Source organism: Trichosurus vulpecula, chromosome 7, assembly GCF_011100635.1.
Source record: "Trichosurus vulpecula isolate mTriVul1 chromosome 7, mTriVul1.pri, whole genome shotgun sequence".
Classification (NCBI taxonomy): domain Eukaryota; kingdom Metazoa; phylum Chordata; class Mammalia; order Diprotodontia; family Phalangeridae; genus Trichosurus; species Trichosurus vulpecula.
The window spans coordinates 101,542,860-101,559,135 of record NC_050579.1 but is presented as its reverse complement, the minus strand read 5'-3'; the positions used below and the strand labels follow the sequence as shown (position 1 = coordinate 101,559,135).

The 16,276-nt window shown below is 40.4% G+C and overlaps 1 protein-coding gene across 1 annotated transcript in view; it reads right to left on the bottom strand.

Annotated features, from left to right (window-relative positions):
- CNKSR3 (CNKSR family member 3) overlaps window positions 1-16,276 on the bottom strand; it is a 113,954-nt gene that overhangs the window by 39,352 nt on the left and 58,326 nt on the right. The window contains exons 3-4 of the mRNA XM_036766660.1: window positions 2,329-2,531; window positions 1,726-1,813 (exon numbers count right to left, since the gene is read on the bottom strand). Of these exons, the coding sequence (XP_036622555.1) occupies window positions 1,726-1,813; window positions 2,329-2,531 (291 nt within the window). The remainder of the gene's footprint in view (window positions 1-1,725; window positions 1,814-2,328; window positions 2,532-16,276) is intronic.

The following is a 16,276-nucleotide window of genomic DNA, read 5'->3' as shown; positions in this document are numbered from 1 at the left end:
CTATTCAGAGCACTAGTTACTGAAGAGAAGCAGCTTGGCATAAAACACAGGGAGGTGGTCTTGAGCCAGAAAGACCCGGGTTCCAATCTTGCCTCTAACATGTGCCAGGCTAGTCACTAAATTTCTCTATGCTTCCAGGTAATACTCTAAGACCACAATTTGCAAAAAAAAATGCCCATCTGCATTGGTAGAGGGAGCACCTCACCAGGAATTCCCTATACCAATGAAATCACAGAGCTGGTTAAAAAAAATCCTTTAACTATACTCAAGTTAATTTTTAAACAGAATGCTTTACAAATCAACTGTGACAAGCAGCAGCAGCTGCAGCAAAATGGGGCTATGGAAAGGGGAAAACCAGGTTGTGTTATTCTTTGGTTGGGGTAGGAGTGGAGGAAGGAAACTGCAGAGAGGACACCAGGGCCTTCTGGCTGTATTTTTAATACAAAGCATCAGGCATCCTTTATCGAAAGACAGCTGCCTATCTGAGGAAATTTGGTCCTTTGAGCACCTTTCCAAAAACACAGCCTCAAAAGCACCAAGCATTAAGGAAACTTTGAGATGGTTAGCAGGTCCATGTCACAAGAACCAGGATTGGCACGTTCAAAACTCAACATTTTAGTGTCTAGAAGAAAAATCAATGAAATCAACAGTCATTCAGGATCATACCTACCTGGGCCCCACAGTGGGTACAGAGGGTATAGTCATATTCCATATTCCTTTCCAGTTTGGTCATAGGACCTACTGCCAAACTCTGTTTCGCAAATGAGTGTGGACGGACTATAGAATGGACAGAATTGTAGAACAGTAGGACTGATAGATCCCTAAGAGGTCATTAAAGTGCTGGCTCTGTTACCTACAACCTGGCATGATCTTGTGCCAGTCACCATTGAGTCTCCCCCAGGCTGGAAGTGCGAAGACTACTCCCAGGCCCATTCCCACTACTGACTGGCACTAATATCAACCAGAGCCTCCTCCGTAGGCAACCTGTCTCCATTTCCCACCCCACTGGCTCCCAAGGGGCCTGACGTAGACTGATCCCCAATTGGGCAAGATCTCAAGAAATCTTCCACCTCAGCCTCCCCAGTAGTTGGAATCAGCTCTTAACAGTCTACTTCCCTACTCAAAAACCATGTGTGATGGCTTCAGTTTCCCTATCGGCAAATGAGGAGTAAATGGCCTCCAAGGTCCTTTCCATCTCTAAATAGAGATTATCACAGATACCCTGTATATGATTCTACGACCTAGTACAACCCCCTTACTTAACATATGAGGAAATTGGGCCCAAAGAGCTTAAAGATAGTCAGGTTATGAGAGGGATGAATTTTAACATTTCTCTAGCCTTTCTGAAGGGCCTTAGAACAGAAGAAAATTTAAGGACTGGGCCGGACATAAGGGGCCAAAATCAGGAAATGCCACACATCAAAGTGAGCAAAAAGAGTATCAAATTACACTTATCCTATTTCTACAGAAAAATGTTAAAATTTCTGTCTTGAATGGAAGCTATTCTGTCACATTTTTTTTAAGAAAGAAATTAGGCAAAATATTTGATTAGGAGGTCACTGATTTTTTTTTTTACATTTTACTTGCGCATCTCAAGTCATGTTAAAGATGTTTCTCTCCTGTTTAAAAAAAAGGAAAGATTTGCATGATAGGAGAAGGAGGAGAGAAAGGGTGAGGACGGGAAGGCAAAAGGAGAAGGAATGTCAGAGCAAAGAATTAACTGACCTTCTGAACTGAGGTGGTCAGATCCAAGCAGAGCTGAATGATTTTAGTCTTTGTCACTGAGAAGTCAGTGATCCCTGTAAATGGAGTCCTGGAAAAAGAAAAAGAAAAAATCTTTCCTTGAGACAAGAAATGTACTAGGCTCCCAACCCTGTCAGCTAGTGGGCATGACACACATGTATGAGTGCACAGGTTATATAGTTAAATCTCTTTGTTATATTTAACCCTTTCCTATCAATAACACAGTAAAACTTTATCCAAACTAGCACTAGCACTGGAGGCAATCGACTGCTGAATAAAAAGAAAGCAAAAATGAACCAGGGAGTTAGTATACTGCTGGAATTCAACAGCCCTCATGCCAACTAAATTTTCAACACAATCTTTAAAATAATTTCAGTCTTGAAAAAGAACTGAGATGTATCTCTTCCTGCTAGGACACTTTTAAAGGCTTTCCAAGGGAACTCTGAAGTCTGTCACTGACCCATAACCCCCTGGGGAGTGTCCATGTGAGAATAAATCATTCATGTTTCTGTAGCAAAAGGAAGTCAACTAGGCGTCCCATATCCTGACCTCACAGGAAAAGAAAAGGAAGATTAGTAAAGTTACCTATCCAGCCAAGCTAGCAGAGCTTTAGCAGCACCAATGAGCTCCACCACTGAGGTCAGGAATTCATTAGGAGGTTTACGGGAGGAATTTCCATCATAAGAGGCACTTTTCCGTCGGCTACTGATATAATTCTGTAAGTTATTGGAAGAGGCCCGTAGTTTCAGAACCAAGTTCTTCATATTATCTGTTTCGAGGCCATAATTCTGTGGAAAACAAAATAAAACCAAAAAAAGCAAATTAAACTCTACATTACCAATCTCTATCAATAGCACTCCAAAAGGCCAATGACAATTTTAGCAAGTCATCAAACGCTTGCAAACCCTGAATGAATTATCCCCAAAGGGATCAATGGGCAACTAGGTGGTACAGTGAATAGAGTGCTGGGTCTGGAGTCAGAAACACTCATCTTCATTTCATATCTGGCCTCAGACACTCTGTGACCCTTGACAAGTCACTTAACCCAGTTTGTCTCAGTTTCCCTATCGGTAAAGTGAGCTGGAGAAGATGGCAAACCACTCCACTCTCTTTGCCAAGAAAATTCCAAATGGGGTCATGAAGAGTCAGACACAACCAAAAAAGATTGTGCTACAATAACAATAACAATCACTGCTGGGAGGCAAGAAGAACCTTCAAATGTGGGCATAGGAAGTCAAGACTTTGCTAACTGAACCTCAGATCACCTGGAAACAGAACAGCTTTCCTAAGCTGCCAAGATCCCTTCTGGGTCCCTTTGAGACCCAGCAAAGACCTTATTTCACTGCACTTCACAGAACAAGTTAATTACCTCTTGATAATTTACCTCAAAGTTTTTTGTCCTATATTTCTTTGTTCTTACTCCATATCTTTTCTACTTTACATACTACATGATACTTTACATGTAAAGTACATACAAGATAATTTACATGATACTTTACGTGTGTTCGTGTGTGGCTACTGTCCATCACAATGCTCGAGTTCCCAACAAATATTCAATTTCAAGCCAGAACAAACCAAATCAACATTTGTTGAGAAGCTATTGTATCACAAGTTTAAACAAAAGTATAAGAAACAGGCCCTGCTTTCAGAGAGCTTATCACGTAATAGGGAAGTCACAACTTATGAACAAAATAGGAGAAGTATAAGACAAGAGGTGCCTAGGTGATCCATGGGCTGTGCAGACAGTTAAGTGCTGTACCAATTCAGAGGGGGGAGATAACCCCTAGAGGCAGTACTGGCCCAGGGTTCAAAGTACTGAACTTTGAGTCATGGGATCTGAGTTCTAATTCCCACTCTGTTACTACCACCCAGATTTGTTGTGAGAATCAAATGAAATAATATTTGTAAGAATACCACAGTGCCTGGCACATAGTAGTACTACAGATATGTTAGCTATCATCATCATGATTATTATCATTAACGCATCTATCTATGTAATTAAATATAATGTATATACAAAACAAGAAGAAGTAATTTCAAGATGGAGAAAGCTCTAATTAGGCTGGAGGGGGTGGTTAAGAAGAGCAGAAAGAAAAACCATGAAATGCCTCCGTGAGGAAGCCAAGTTGTGCTTTAAAGAAATCTTGAAATTTGATTCAATGAATCACACATTTAAGTGCCTAACATGTAGGCAAGTGCTGGTAATGCACAAGGAGTTTTTATTCTAGCTGGGAAGACAATAAGCATATGTAGAGTAAATAGAAATAGAAAAAATATCAGGCAGTTGTGGAGGAAGCCGGCTAGCCATAAGGGATGTAGACAGTGATGTTTAAGCTGCATCTTGAAGGAAGAGGATTCTCTGAGGCAGAAGTGAGAAGGGAATACATTCCAAAAACAGGAGACTTCCAGTGCAAGCAAAGGTATCGAGATGGAGGATTGGGTGAGATGTGCGAAAAATAGAGAGAAAGTCAGTTGGGTGGATTATGGAGTGTAGGAAGAAAAGTAGTGTACATTGAGGTTGGAAAGATAGGTTGAGGCCAGACTGTAATTGGCTTTAGAAGCTAAAGAAAGGAGTTCCTAATTTTATCCTAGAGTCAATAAGGAGTGATATGTCCACATGTGTACTTACAGAAAGTCACTTGGACATATGTGTAGAAGATGGACTGGAAAATGGGGGTGGGGATGACTTGATGTCAAGGACTTTTGAAATGAAGAGGAAGCTCATGGCAAGTGGCCTCACTATTGTCAATAAAATAAAAGAGGAGGTCCTCAGGTAAGAGTAGGGGTGGAGGAAGAGGAAATATGGGAGGCCTGAGAGGAAAAGATTTGGAATTGCTTCTGTAGGGGCCCCGATTGAAGTCAAATGATATGAATTTAGAGTGTTCCTAGTCAACACGTTTTTGCTTCCTCTAGTTCCATTCAGAATCTGAAAAAGAATGAAAATTATCCAGATGAACTTTCCCCCAAGACGGCGCCAAAGGTGAAGAAGGAAGCCGTTGCCCCTCCCCTTGCCAAGACAGAAGCCAAGTCCAAGGCCTTGAAGGCCAAGAAGGCTGCGTTGAAGGGTGTCCACAAAAAGAAGATCTGAACATCCCCCACCTTCCAGTGACCCAAGACACTAAGATTTCGAAGGCAGCCCAAATACCCTTGGAAAAGTGCTCCTTGGAGAAACAGGCTTGATCACTATGACATCATTAAGTTCCCCTTGACCACTGAATCTCCTATGAAGATGATTGAGGACAACAACACCCTAGTCTTCATTGTGGACGTCAAGGCCAACAGGCATCAGATCAAGCAGGCAGCAAAGAAGCTTTACAAAGACATCGACGTGGCCAAGGTCAACACACTGATCTGGCCTGATGGAGAGAAGAAGGCAACATCCCACATGCTCCAGACTATGATGCTTTAGATGTTGCCAACAAAATTGGAATCATCTGAACTGTGTCCAGCTATCCCACTCCACCTACAATAAAAAATTTTCCAGTATTTAAAAAAAAAGAGAAAATTATCCAGATCAAGGAGTGAAGGACTAAAAATTTAAATATATATATGTATATACATATATATATGTGTGTGTGTGTATATATATGTGTGTGTGTGTATGTATGTGTATACATATATATAGATATATATACACATACACACACACACAGAAAGAGAGAGAGAGACAGAGAGGATTGAATTAACTATAAGGTTGAGATTAGGAAAAGAGGGAAGTGAAGTCAGATCATGAAGTCAGATCATGTCCTGAGAAAGCTCTGAGGGATTTAGGTATTAAAGGTTTCAGTAAAGGTGAAGCATAGCTTTAAGAGAGGCATGTACAGAGAGACAGAACGAGAGGAGGCTATAGTCAGACAGAGGAATGTAAAAGTTCTCCACTAAGGAATTGGAATACCTGTGGGTAAAACTGAGATCCAGAATTCCTGTGTTGGCTGAGAGAGAATAAAAGAATAGGAAATGAGATTTAAGGAGATTATGTTAAGGAGTCTGAGGAAGCGTCAATATGAATTTGTGTAAGTCCCCTGGTATAAGAGCATAAATTGAAAAATGAGAAAAAGATGGTGAGCTAGCTGTTAAACTCCATGTAAATGGAGGAAGAGTGTTATTGCGCAGTAGTACTCAAAGGCCACCTTGACATGATTTGAGTGAAAAAGTATAAAAGAATTTGCTTCAAAGAACAAATGGTTGATGAGTGATTGTGGCAAAGGAAGAATCTAGAAGCAGCAATATGGAAAAAAGAATATTCCAACATCCTCCTCCAGAACCTGAGGGGTAGGGGAGGGATGGGAAGGGGTCTGGGTGAAAGTACAGCCAATGCTGGTAAGGATGGCCAGAGACAGACCGGGGGAAACCAGGCCTCGTGAAGGTAATTAGTCAAAAAGAGATTTAGAGGAAGAGGTCCAGAATGAAGGGAAACTTTATTCACTATGAACAGGAATTTCGGAGGGTACCATGGATGAAGTGGGAAGGATTGGAGTGAGACATAAAGTAGAGGAGGCTGGGAGTAAGAGACGAAGAAACAGGATTTGAGTATTGCTTGCTGCCCCATTCCAACCCCCATAAAGGCTATGGAGATCTGGATTTAAATTGAGGCAACCTCAATTTCTAGTTGGTTTACTAACTCCCTGTGTGATTCTGGCCATCTTTCTCAGCTCTAAAATGAGTCAGTCATAATAGATCTCTTAAGCTATAAGGTGTTTTATTGGCCTAGCCCATTCCTTCCTAAACAAAGCCTAAATTCTTTTCACCTCTTTCTCTTCAGCCTTGACCTTTCTCACCTGACACCATAGACCATCTTCTGACTTTGTATACTACTGTTCTCCAAAAAAGTCCTGATTATAAGCACACCTAACCCAATTCATCCAAAAAACTATATGTTCCTTTCCTTCTGAGAGCATTTAACTCACATCTGACTGTAGTTTTGTGAACTATCCCATAAGTTTCCCCAACCACAAGTCACAGAAAGTGAAAAGTTTATTTTTTTTAACTACTCCTGCTAGCCAGGTCTCTAATTCTCCCTCTGACTTCACTGCCACATATTTTGGAGCTAAGTTTTAAATTTAGTGGTTTTCCATAGCTATTAAATAATAATTATTACTTTGTGGGGTTTTTTTGTTTTTTCTTAAGCTACTCAGATACAAATGGACATAAGTGGTTTTGTCCAGTTACATACAAATAAAACTAAGCTTTCTGCTGGATTTTTAAAAAATACTGCAAATGTTATAACAAAAAATGAATGTTCTATATCAACAATGCCTGAATGTGCATTCATCCTTAAACCGTTATTTCCCAGACATCAGGAAATGGTATCGTTGACAAGCTTCTTTCCTAGAAAATGACAAATAAAGCTGGATGTTCGTCAGAGATTTTTTTAAGCTGACTGATGATATAAAACAAAATGTATTTTAAAAAACCATCCTACACACAGTTTGGCATAAAAAGATCTGTGATTATACCTGGGTCTCTATTCCCTTTTGGTCAAAAATCATTTGCCCTTTCAAATCACTGCTTTGAGCTACAGGAATACAAAGGAACCTCTTTCCCCATGTAGTCAGCTCACAGCATCGCCAGGATAAGTTACTTGCTCCTTCTCCTTATTCCTGTCTACTCTCCACATTCATGTATATCACCCCTGCAAGAGAATTCTCCTTGAAGGCAGGCAATTTCATCTTTATATCACAAGAGTAGCCCAGTACCTGGCACACAGTAAGTGCTTAATAAATGCTTGCTGATGGATTTTTAAAAAAAAAAATTTCTTGGAAAAGCTTTAATCTTATCTTTCAAATACATTTTTATTTGAATAAACTCTTTTATTTCAATAAATGCCAGTGGCTCCCCCTTACCTCCAGAGTCAAATAAGGAAATCTTCTGTTTGGTTTTTAAGGCCCTTCATAATCTGGCCCCTTCCTACTTTTCTAACCTTCTTACACTTTACTCCCCCTCCCTTCCCCATGCTCTGTGATCCCCACCATGCTGTTCCTTGCTGTTACTCATATAGAACAATCTCCCCATCTGTACATTTTCACTGGCCTGGAACGCTCTTCCCTCCTCATCTATATGCCTCTTGACCTCCCTGGCTTCTTTCAAGTCTCAGCTAAGTCCTATCTTTCACAGGAATCCTTTCCCAGTCCTCCTTCGATCTCACTAAAATTATCTCTAATTTACCCAAATAGAAACTGTACATAGCTGCTGCCTCTCCCATTAGATCATGAGCTCCTTAGAACAAGAACCGGTTTTTGCCTTTCTTTGTATCTCTGCTGGTCTCCACTTTGTCTGGCACACAATAAGCAATTAATTAATGTTAGTTGGTTTGACTTTTGGAGAGAGGGAAGTGAAAATGCAAAGAAGGGGATCAAAAAACTTTCAACATCTGGCTAAAACAATACAATCCTTCTCTCACCTTTTCCTGATTCACATTTATTCTCAACCATTATACCAGTGCCAGGTATGGCCCTGAAAGAATTGGGGAGGGGGGAGAAGAGGAGGGAAAGAGGCTTTTAATTACCCTCATCCTGCTCCTGACTCTCCACATATGGAGGTTCCTCTTCCCCTCTCTCTCTCTCCACACCCTACCTCACCCCTTGTAACCTGGTGATAATAACAAATGGATTGTACTGGCTTGGTAAGTACCACCTACTGTACAAATATAATCAGGAAAGGATTATTGATTTAAGAGCCTGATGCAAAGAAACACAGAAAAAGAACAGGCTCTCAAATTGGATTTGTCTGTTTAAACAGTAAATGGGGAAGGGGGTGGAGGAGGCCTTCAACATGATGTTTGTACTTTTATTACTGCAAAAACTAACCTGTAAATCATGGCAACTTCAAATGACTTAACTTCAAAAAAGCGAAAGGGCCACAGGGTTTAAGATGCAGAGGACCTAGGGATGAGTCCCAGTTCTCATACTTAAAAGCTATATAATCTTGTCACTTAACTATTCAAGGACCTCAGTTTTTTCATCTGTAAAACGAGGAAGTCCTAATCCAGCTGGTGTCACATTCGGCTATAAATACTATGGCTACATTAGAGTAATGTCACTATATGATACCACAGCCTCTCCTACCATATATAAAAGATCCATTTATCAAGGAGTCAACTAGCATTCAGTAAGCACCTGTTACTAGCCAGGCACTGAGGACAGAAAGGCAAAACATGGACCCTGCTCTCAAGAAGACAACCGTCTAAGGGGGAAGGACAACATGCAAACAACTATATAAAAACAGGCCTATATTCAGGGTAACCTAGGAGATACTCTCAGAGGGAAGGGTTAGGTACTAGGGTGAAGGAGTACTGGGGAAAGCTTCTTGCAGAAAATAGGACTTTGACTGAAAAGTGAAATTACGAGTCAGAGATGAGGAAGGAGAACATTCCAGGGATAAGGAATGGACAGTGAAAGATCCTATTCTATGCAGAGCTGAGCTTAACTGACATTTAGTTTCTGCCCTCAAGTTTGCAATTTAGAGAAGGAATATAACTTCTGCAGGTATAATAAAATGCAAAGCTAGGAACATGTTTCAAACAGATAGATTTAGGCTTGGTGAGAATGAACAGGCTTGGGAGGTAATGGGTTTCCCTTCAAAAAGGTCTTCAAGCCAAGGCCAGATGATGGAAAAGAATAGGAGTGACTGACCACACAGGCAGAAATAGTCAGAATAGGGCCTAGATATAGGGGTAGGGAACCTGTGGCCTCAAGGCCACATGTGGCCCTCTAGGTCCTCAAGCTCAACCCTTTGATGAATTCAAACTTCACAGAACAAATCCCCTTAATAAAAAGATCTGTTCTGTGAAACCTGGACTCAGCCAAAAGGCTGCACCAAAGGACCTAAAAGGCCACAGGTTCCCCACCCCTGGGAAGGTCACATTTAGGGCAAAGATAGTTTGGACTCTAGCGTCTTTGTCATTTGGTTTTGAACATTTTGAGTTTGTGGAACTAGCGGGACTTTAGAAGGGATGTCTGGTTAGAAGTTAGGGATACAGATCTGAAGCTCTGGAAAGAATCTGGTTGGAGCTGAAGGTACAGATTTGGGAATATCGTACAGGTGTTAGTTAAAGCGAAGGGAGTGGAAGGTTAGGGATGCAGTGGTTGAGCAGAAAAGCCAACCAAGGTGTGGTTAGAGAAGTATAAGGAAAAAGAGGAAAAAATACCACGGAAATCAGTTGGAGACAGTATGCAGAGAGGGAAAGTGTGCAGATTGGATTTTAAGAAGGTCCTTGGTAACCCTGAGAAACACAATGAAGTGAATCTTCTGCAGGGCTTCTTAAACTGTGGGTCTCAACCCCATACGGGGATCTCAAAAATTTGGCAATGATTAAAGATTTATGAACTCGAAACAACCAAAAATTAATGAAAAATCCAAGGAGTAAAGAATCCGAGGTGTTTCTGGCAGCGTTTGCTCGTGTTGCACCATGCAAGTTCACTGAGTCCTTGGTTCTGAACACACAGCACGAGCACTTTCTTGAGCTCTCACTTTTCACACCACATAACACCAAGGAATGCTGCCAAAACAAAAAAAGTGGTCCCAAGTGGAAAAGTTTAAGAAGCCCCAATGGGGCTTTAATAGACAACATCTTGAATACTTTTAGAATTATAGAATGTTAGAGATGAAAACGACCTTAAAGATCTTTTATTCTCCCCCTCATCTCCATTTTACAAATAAAGTTCTTGGGAACTTCTTCATGTAACTTACTCAAGGTCACTCAACCAGTTAGTGGTCTAGAGAGATCTAGACTCCAAATCTGTCTCCTAAAATCTGGTAACCACTATACTACCTTGCAAATTTTGGCTTAAAAGAGCTAAGTGGATTGACTCTATTCCATCCCACACTTCCATTTTCCCCCCATGTTTTCACTAAATATTTGCTACTGATCTAAATGGAAGGAACAAGAAACTCCCAGAAACAGACATTGTTAAGTTTCACTGATTCAAATGTTAGTGATGGAGTTCTAGATCTTTCCCACAAAATACATGCTAAGTTTATTATATTCAAAGCACAATCCAACCAAGTGCAAGTTGTCAAGCAATTTAAATTTGTCCAGAACATGAGGGCGGGAAGCAATGAAACTGAACCAACAAAGATATTAATAAAGCTACAGGGACTAGTCAATTACTTTAAAAAATCAATTAAAGAGCATTAAGAGAAGGCTAAGGACAACTCAGTTTCAAGATGAATTATGGAATCATATAAAATCTTCCATGACTGTTACCAGAAACCATTCTACATCTTAAATTTGTACTTAATAATTATCATTATCTCAAACATTTCTATGTTCCTGAAAATGAAAAGGTTTTTTTCAGAATTTTTTCCACAGGGAAGTAAATTAGCACCTCTAGCTTTTCCATAATTTTTGATAGCCAGTACCCCATTTTGGATAACCCATAGGTTATTTGGGGGGAGAAGAGAGGAAGTGATTTTACCAATTTTACGAATATAGGAAACTCCTTTTGAGGAAACCACCCTAAGATGAGCAACCTTTGTGCAATTTAGTCTAACGGTATTCTACACTGCCTCTTCTGTTGTACAAATCTCATGAACTATTTGTGAATGTTATATCCCCAACCAATGGAGAGGAAGCTATAGTCAGGAAGATTTGGGTCCAAATCCTGCCTCAGATATTTATTAGTTTTGTAACCTTGGGTAAGTAACTTCTTTCTGAGCTTCAGTTTCCTCAATCAAAAGTGAGGGAGTCAGACTTTATGACCTCCAAGGTCCCATCCATCTCTAAATCTACTTTCTATGATCTTTTACATTCCATGAGAGCAAGGACCTGTTCCATCTCAGCAAAGTTCTCTGAAGATAGCAGTTGTTTGAGAAACAGGTAGGTGGCTCAATGGATAGAGTGTTGGGTCTGGAGTCAGGATGACCTGAGTTCAAATCCAGACTCAGACACTGTCTAGCTCTGCAACCTTGGACAAGTCATTTAGCCCCTATCTGCCTCAGTTTCTTCAACTGTGAAATGGGGATAATGATAGCATCTACCTCTCAGGATTGTTGTGAGATCAAATGAGGTATCTGTAAAGCAACCTTCCTAGAACACGGAAGGTATTTAACAAATGCTTTTCACTTCCCCCTAAACTGAAGGGCAGAATCTTTTTCTTGAGTGGGTGAATGACTTTCATGGTTTTTTTTCCTATTCCGTAAACAATAAATGAACGTTAAACTATAAGTGAACTGTGGACCAGAATAAGGTGTAAAGTGACACCAAAGTAAAAAATACAAAAGCCTGGAGTCTTACATTGTACTTGAATGAAAAAAAAATCTAAAATAGTGGAGAAAAGGCATTGATACTGGACTCAGAGGACCTAGAATTAAATCCTACTTCGAACATCTATCTACTTGTGTGACCTTAGCCAAATAACTTAATCTTCTTGGACCCTGGTCTCCATATCTATAACACAAAGAGGCTGGACTAGATGAACCCTCAAGTCCTTTCCAGCTTGAAATCCATCATCCTATGGGTCCAATAAGGCCCTTATTTAATGGGATCAAGAACTCTTGAAAGGAAGGCTAATGACTTGTCTATTTAGGCAAATTGTTTAAAAAAATTTAAATCACCCTGTTGGGAGAACACTATAATCTCTATCCCCAATTTTATCTTACCCTAATTAAATTCTACTATAAAGGTGAGGTAGAGAAAAATCTGGAGCACAAAAATTAAAGAGATTGAAACAGGCTTGCTTAAAGGAGCCTTATTTTTTTTTAAATTTGCATTTCCACAGTTTTTCATTTTTTGAAGTAAGTTTACATTATCATCTCTTATTCTAACATCACTCAGCTTGAAAGTTAATTCCTTAAGACAAAAGATACCTTTCCTTTTAAACATAAAGCAAATTTAATAGCAGGATAACTCTAAGACCACATATTATTCCCTCCAACAGAAGGGCCTGCTCATTTGAGATGGCCCACTTCTATTATCACTATGCAAACAGACTTGGGAAATTATCTTCTTTGAATTTTGAAGTCGGAACTTCAGCTGTGCCATAGTCAGACACATTCCACAGTAGGCAGACACATGGAAAGCCCAGTCATCTCATTATAAATCTGTATTACCTAGCTGTCATAGGACCACCCCCAACACGGGTTAGGAAAAGATGACAACACCAAGATTTGACTGGTCCAGGCTGCGGCAAGGCTCAATCTGTGCCTTGGTGGCCTGTGGTTGTACTGACATGGCTTCCTAGTCACTTAGAGTTATCAAAGGTCTGATCCACATGGGTTGGGGCCATTCTGACTGGGTGAAGAGATGAAGGCCACCGGAGTCATCTCACCCTGCTGACCAAACCGATTTCCATGTAGAGATGAGAGGTCCTCAGTCTATAAAAGCTGTGCTGCTGTATCCTCCTTTTGTTAATTAATGACCTATGAGTGCCTCATCTGGTCCCCATGTTGAATTCATCACAACAGCGCGCCAGCCTACCCCTAACACAAACCTTAACCGGCAATCCTCTACTTATTCTCTATCATGCTATTCCCCCCTTTTAAAGCACCTTCACACCTCTTTCAGGAGATGAGTTTGCCTCCTACTTTACTTAACTCTGTCCTCTTCCCATTCCACACCCCGATAATTACTCACCCTGGCCTTGGCTCCAGTGTCTGAGGAAGGGTTGGTCCTCCACTTTGCCAAACAACTTCTGCCTTCCACTTTAATCTCCAGGAGCTTGTCCCATCAATCATCACCTGTCTAATCAATCTCAATCTCACTTTATCTACAAGCTCCTAAACTCACTGCCCAACTCTCCCCATTCTTTAAAAATTAAGATTAAAAAAAAGCCTTAGCCTGGCTCTGTAATCCTCTCAAGCTATAAACTTGTGTCTTCCCTTCCTTTGATTTCTAAGTTTCTTTAAAAAAAAAAATATATATATATATATATATATATATACTCTTCTCCTACTCACTTCTTCATCTTCCACTCCTAAACTCCCTAGAATCTGACTTCAGAAGGCACCACTCTACTGAACACATTGATTTCTTAACTTCTAAGTCAAATGACCTTCTTTCTCTGTCCTCAACCCCTCTGATTTCTCTGCTGAAGATACTATCATCTCTTCTTCTCCCTACTCTTTCTTTTCTATATCTGTGAAACCGTTCTCTCCTGATTCTTCTCCCAACCAAATGTTCCTTTTTAGTATCCTTTGGGGGATTATTCATGTGTTTTACTTTTAGGGTACATGTCTACCTTCTTTTCTATGCCTGCTCCCTTGCTGAGTTGATACGCTCCCTCTGAATCCAATACTTGTTTTTCTCTCCCTGTCCCGCTCACATTTTCTTCATCTCTCTCTTACATTTTCTCCCTTAACTCCTCCCTCCTCCACCCCCCACACATCCCATCCTATCCCTACTAAAGCCCATCTAATTCTTCTCTATTTATACAAAGAGTCATCTTCCCTTTCACCCAGGTTTTCTGCCTCAGTCATCTTTGACTTTTTCCTTCACCTCTTACATTGATTGTTAAGTCTTATCAATTCTACCTCCCATTATTTATCTCAGTTTTGACCCTTCTCTACTCACAAAGCCAATACCTTAGCATGGGTCTTCAGCATCTCCTTTGTCTATATTGGTATTATATTACTATTAGTATTACGTTGTTGTTCATCGTGTCTGACTACTCATGACCTCATGTGGGGTTTTCTTGGTAAAGATACTGGAGTGGTTTGCCATTTCCTTATCCAGCTCATTTTACAGATGAGGAACTGAGGCAAACAAGGTTAAGTGACTTGCCCAGGGTCACACAGCTAGATTTGAACTCATAAAGTTGAGCCCTCTTGATTCCAAGCCAAGTGTTTGAAGCACTGTGCCACCAAGCTGCCCCATTAGTGTTACAGTTGCATCTGAACTAATATCCTTGCTCCTAATCTCTGCCATCTCCCATACACCCTCTATGCATCTGACAAAATAAGGCACATGGCTGTCCATGTCCTTTGTCCCCTAAAAAAAAAAAATCCTTCAATGCCTATTGATTCTATAATAAAATACAAACTTGTCAGATTGGCTTAAAAGTTTCTAAAATCCAACTCCAATATACCTTTCTAGATTTATTACACACTACCCAACCCCTGCCCCATGTACTATATTCCAGATAGAGTGAACAACTCCGAAGTACTCCTCCAAACTCAAATTTCCTCTTCTGCCTCTGTGCATTTGCATAGGATAAATCCTCATGCCTGGAATGTTCCGCCTCCTAAGAAACCCTTATGTTGAAAGCTTAGCTCACCTGCTACAGTCTCCATAAAGCTTTTCCTGATCTTATTTCAGCTTACTCTCCCTACTCATATCGCCATTTACTTATGATTATGGGCGCATATTGTATCTCCTTAATAGCAACTAAGCTCCTTGAGTGCAAGGGCCATCTTGTTTGGGTCTTTGTATTCCCAGCACCTATCAAAGTCCCCTCCTCAAGACAAGCTTTTCTTAGTAATTAAGTTGATGAACATAAATTTACCTTAGTACAGTGTAAGGAATTTCAAAGTACAAGATGATAAATTACAGGAATCCCGCAGTTCAATAAACAGGGTTAAGTCTGTCTTCATCAGTTCTAATATGTTTCGTTCCCAGATTAACCAGCTACCTCTTAGCCCAAGTCCTAAGGAAACCTTCCTAGGGGAGCTTCAGGCACAGCATCTAATAACAAATCAAAACTGCATTTTTAAGTCAAACGTGAGCTTTTGAATCTGCGTCCCCCTGGATTCTGCCCTAACAACCCTTCATCAAGGCCCTTTTTGTAGATCTTTCCTGGCTAGATCACAAGAGATTTCACCTTTCCTTTTTCTCCAGCCTTTCTTGAGTTTCAACAGATTTTTAAGGGCTCCTTTAATCTCCCTTTCTAAAGTCTCTATAAATGATTTTACTCTTGGCAACCCACCATAAAACTTCTTTTCTTCACTGGCCATCCAATTAGTTACTTGTTTTAACCCTAAACATTTCCAAGGAATTATAAAATTCACGTCCATAAAACTTCTAAGTGTGTATAACAGCCATAAAATGACCAGTCTATGTTACTTCAGTGTACTACAGAGGCAGATACGGCAAAACGGAGAACCGGCCTCAGCACCAGGTTAACACCTGGGACAAGTGGCACCTCTGACATATACTGCTTGTGTGCCAAGGGTCAAGAAATGCTCTGAGGGACTCTCCTAAAACTTTAAGTTGCAGAGGAGAGGCTCCTCTGTATTAGAGGAATAAGTTTCCTCATCGAGCAAGTCTCTACGTGAATGGAATCACAGAGCCAAATCAATTGATCAACAAGCCTTTATTAAGTGTCTACTATGTGCCAGCAAGTTTTTTGAGGGGAAAAAAAAACATTCCCTACTCAAAAAGATTTTGCTTTCTAACGAGGAAGACAACAAGTACGCATGAAAACACAGAAAGCATAAAGTGAATACAAATGAAAAATAGTTTGGGAGGGAGAGCGCTAACCATTGGCTGGCTCAAGAAAGGCTTCATTTTAAAGATCGAGAAGACTCAGTCCAGTGTTTATTATTTATTATGCGCCAGGCACTGAGTTAGGTGCTGGAGAGAGTACCACCACCACCACCA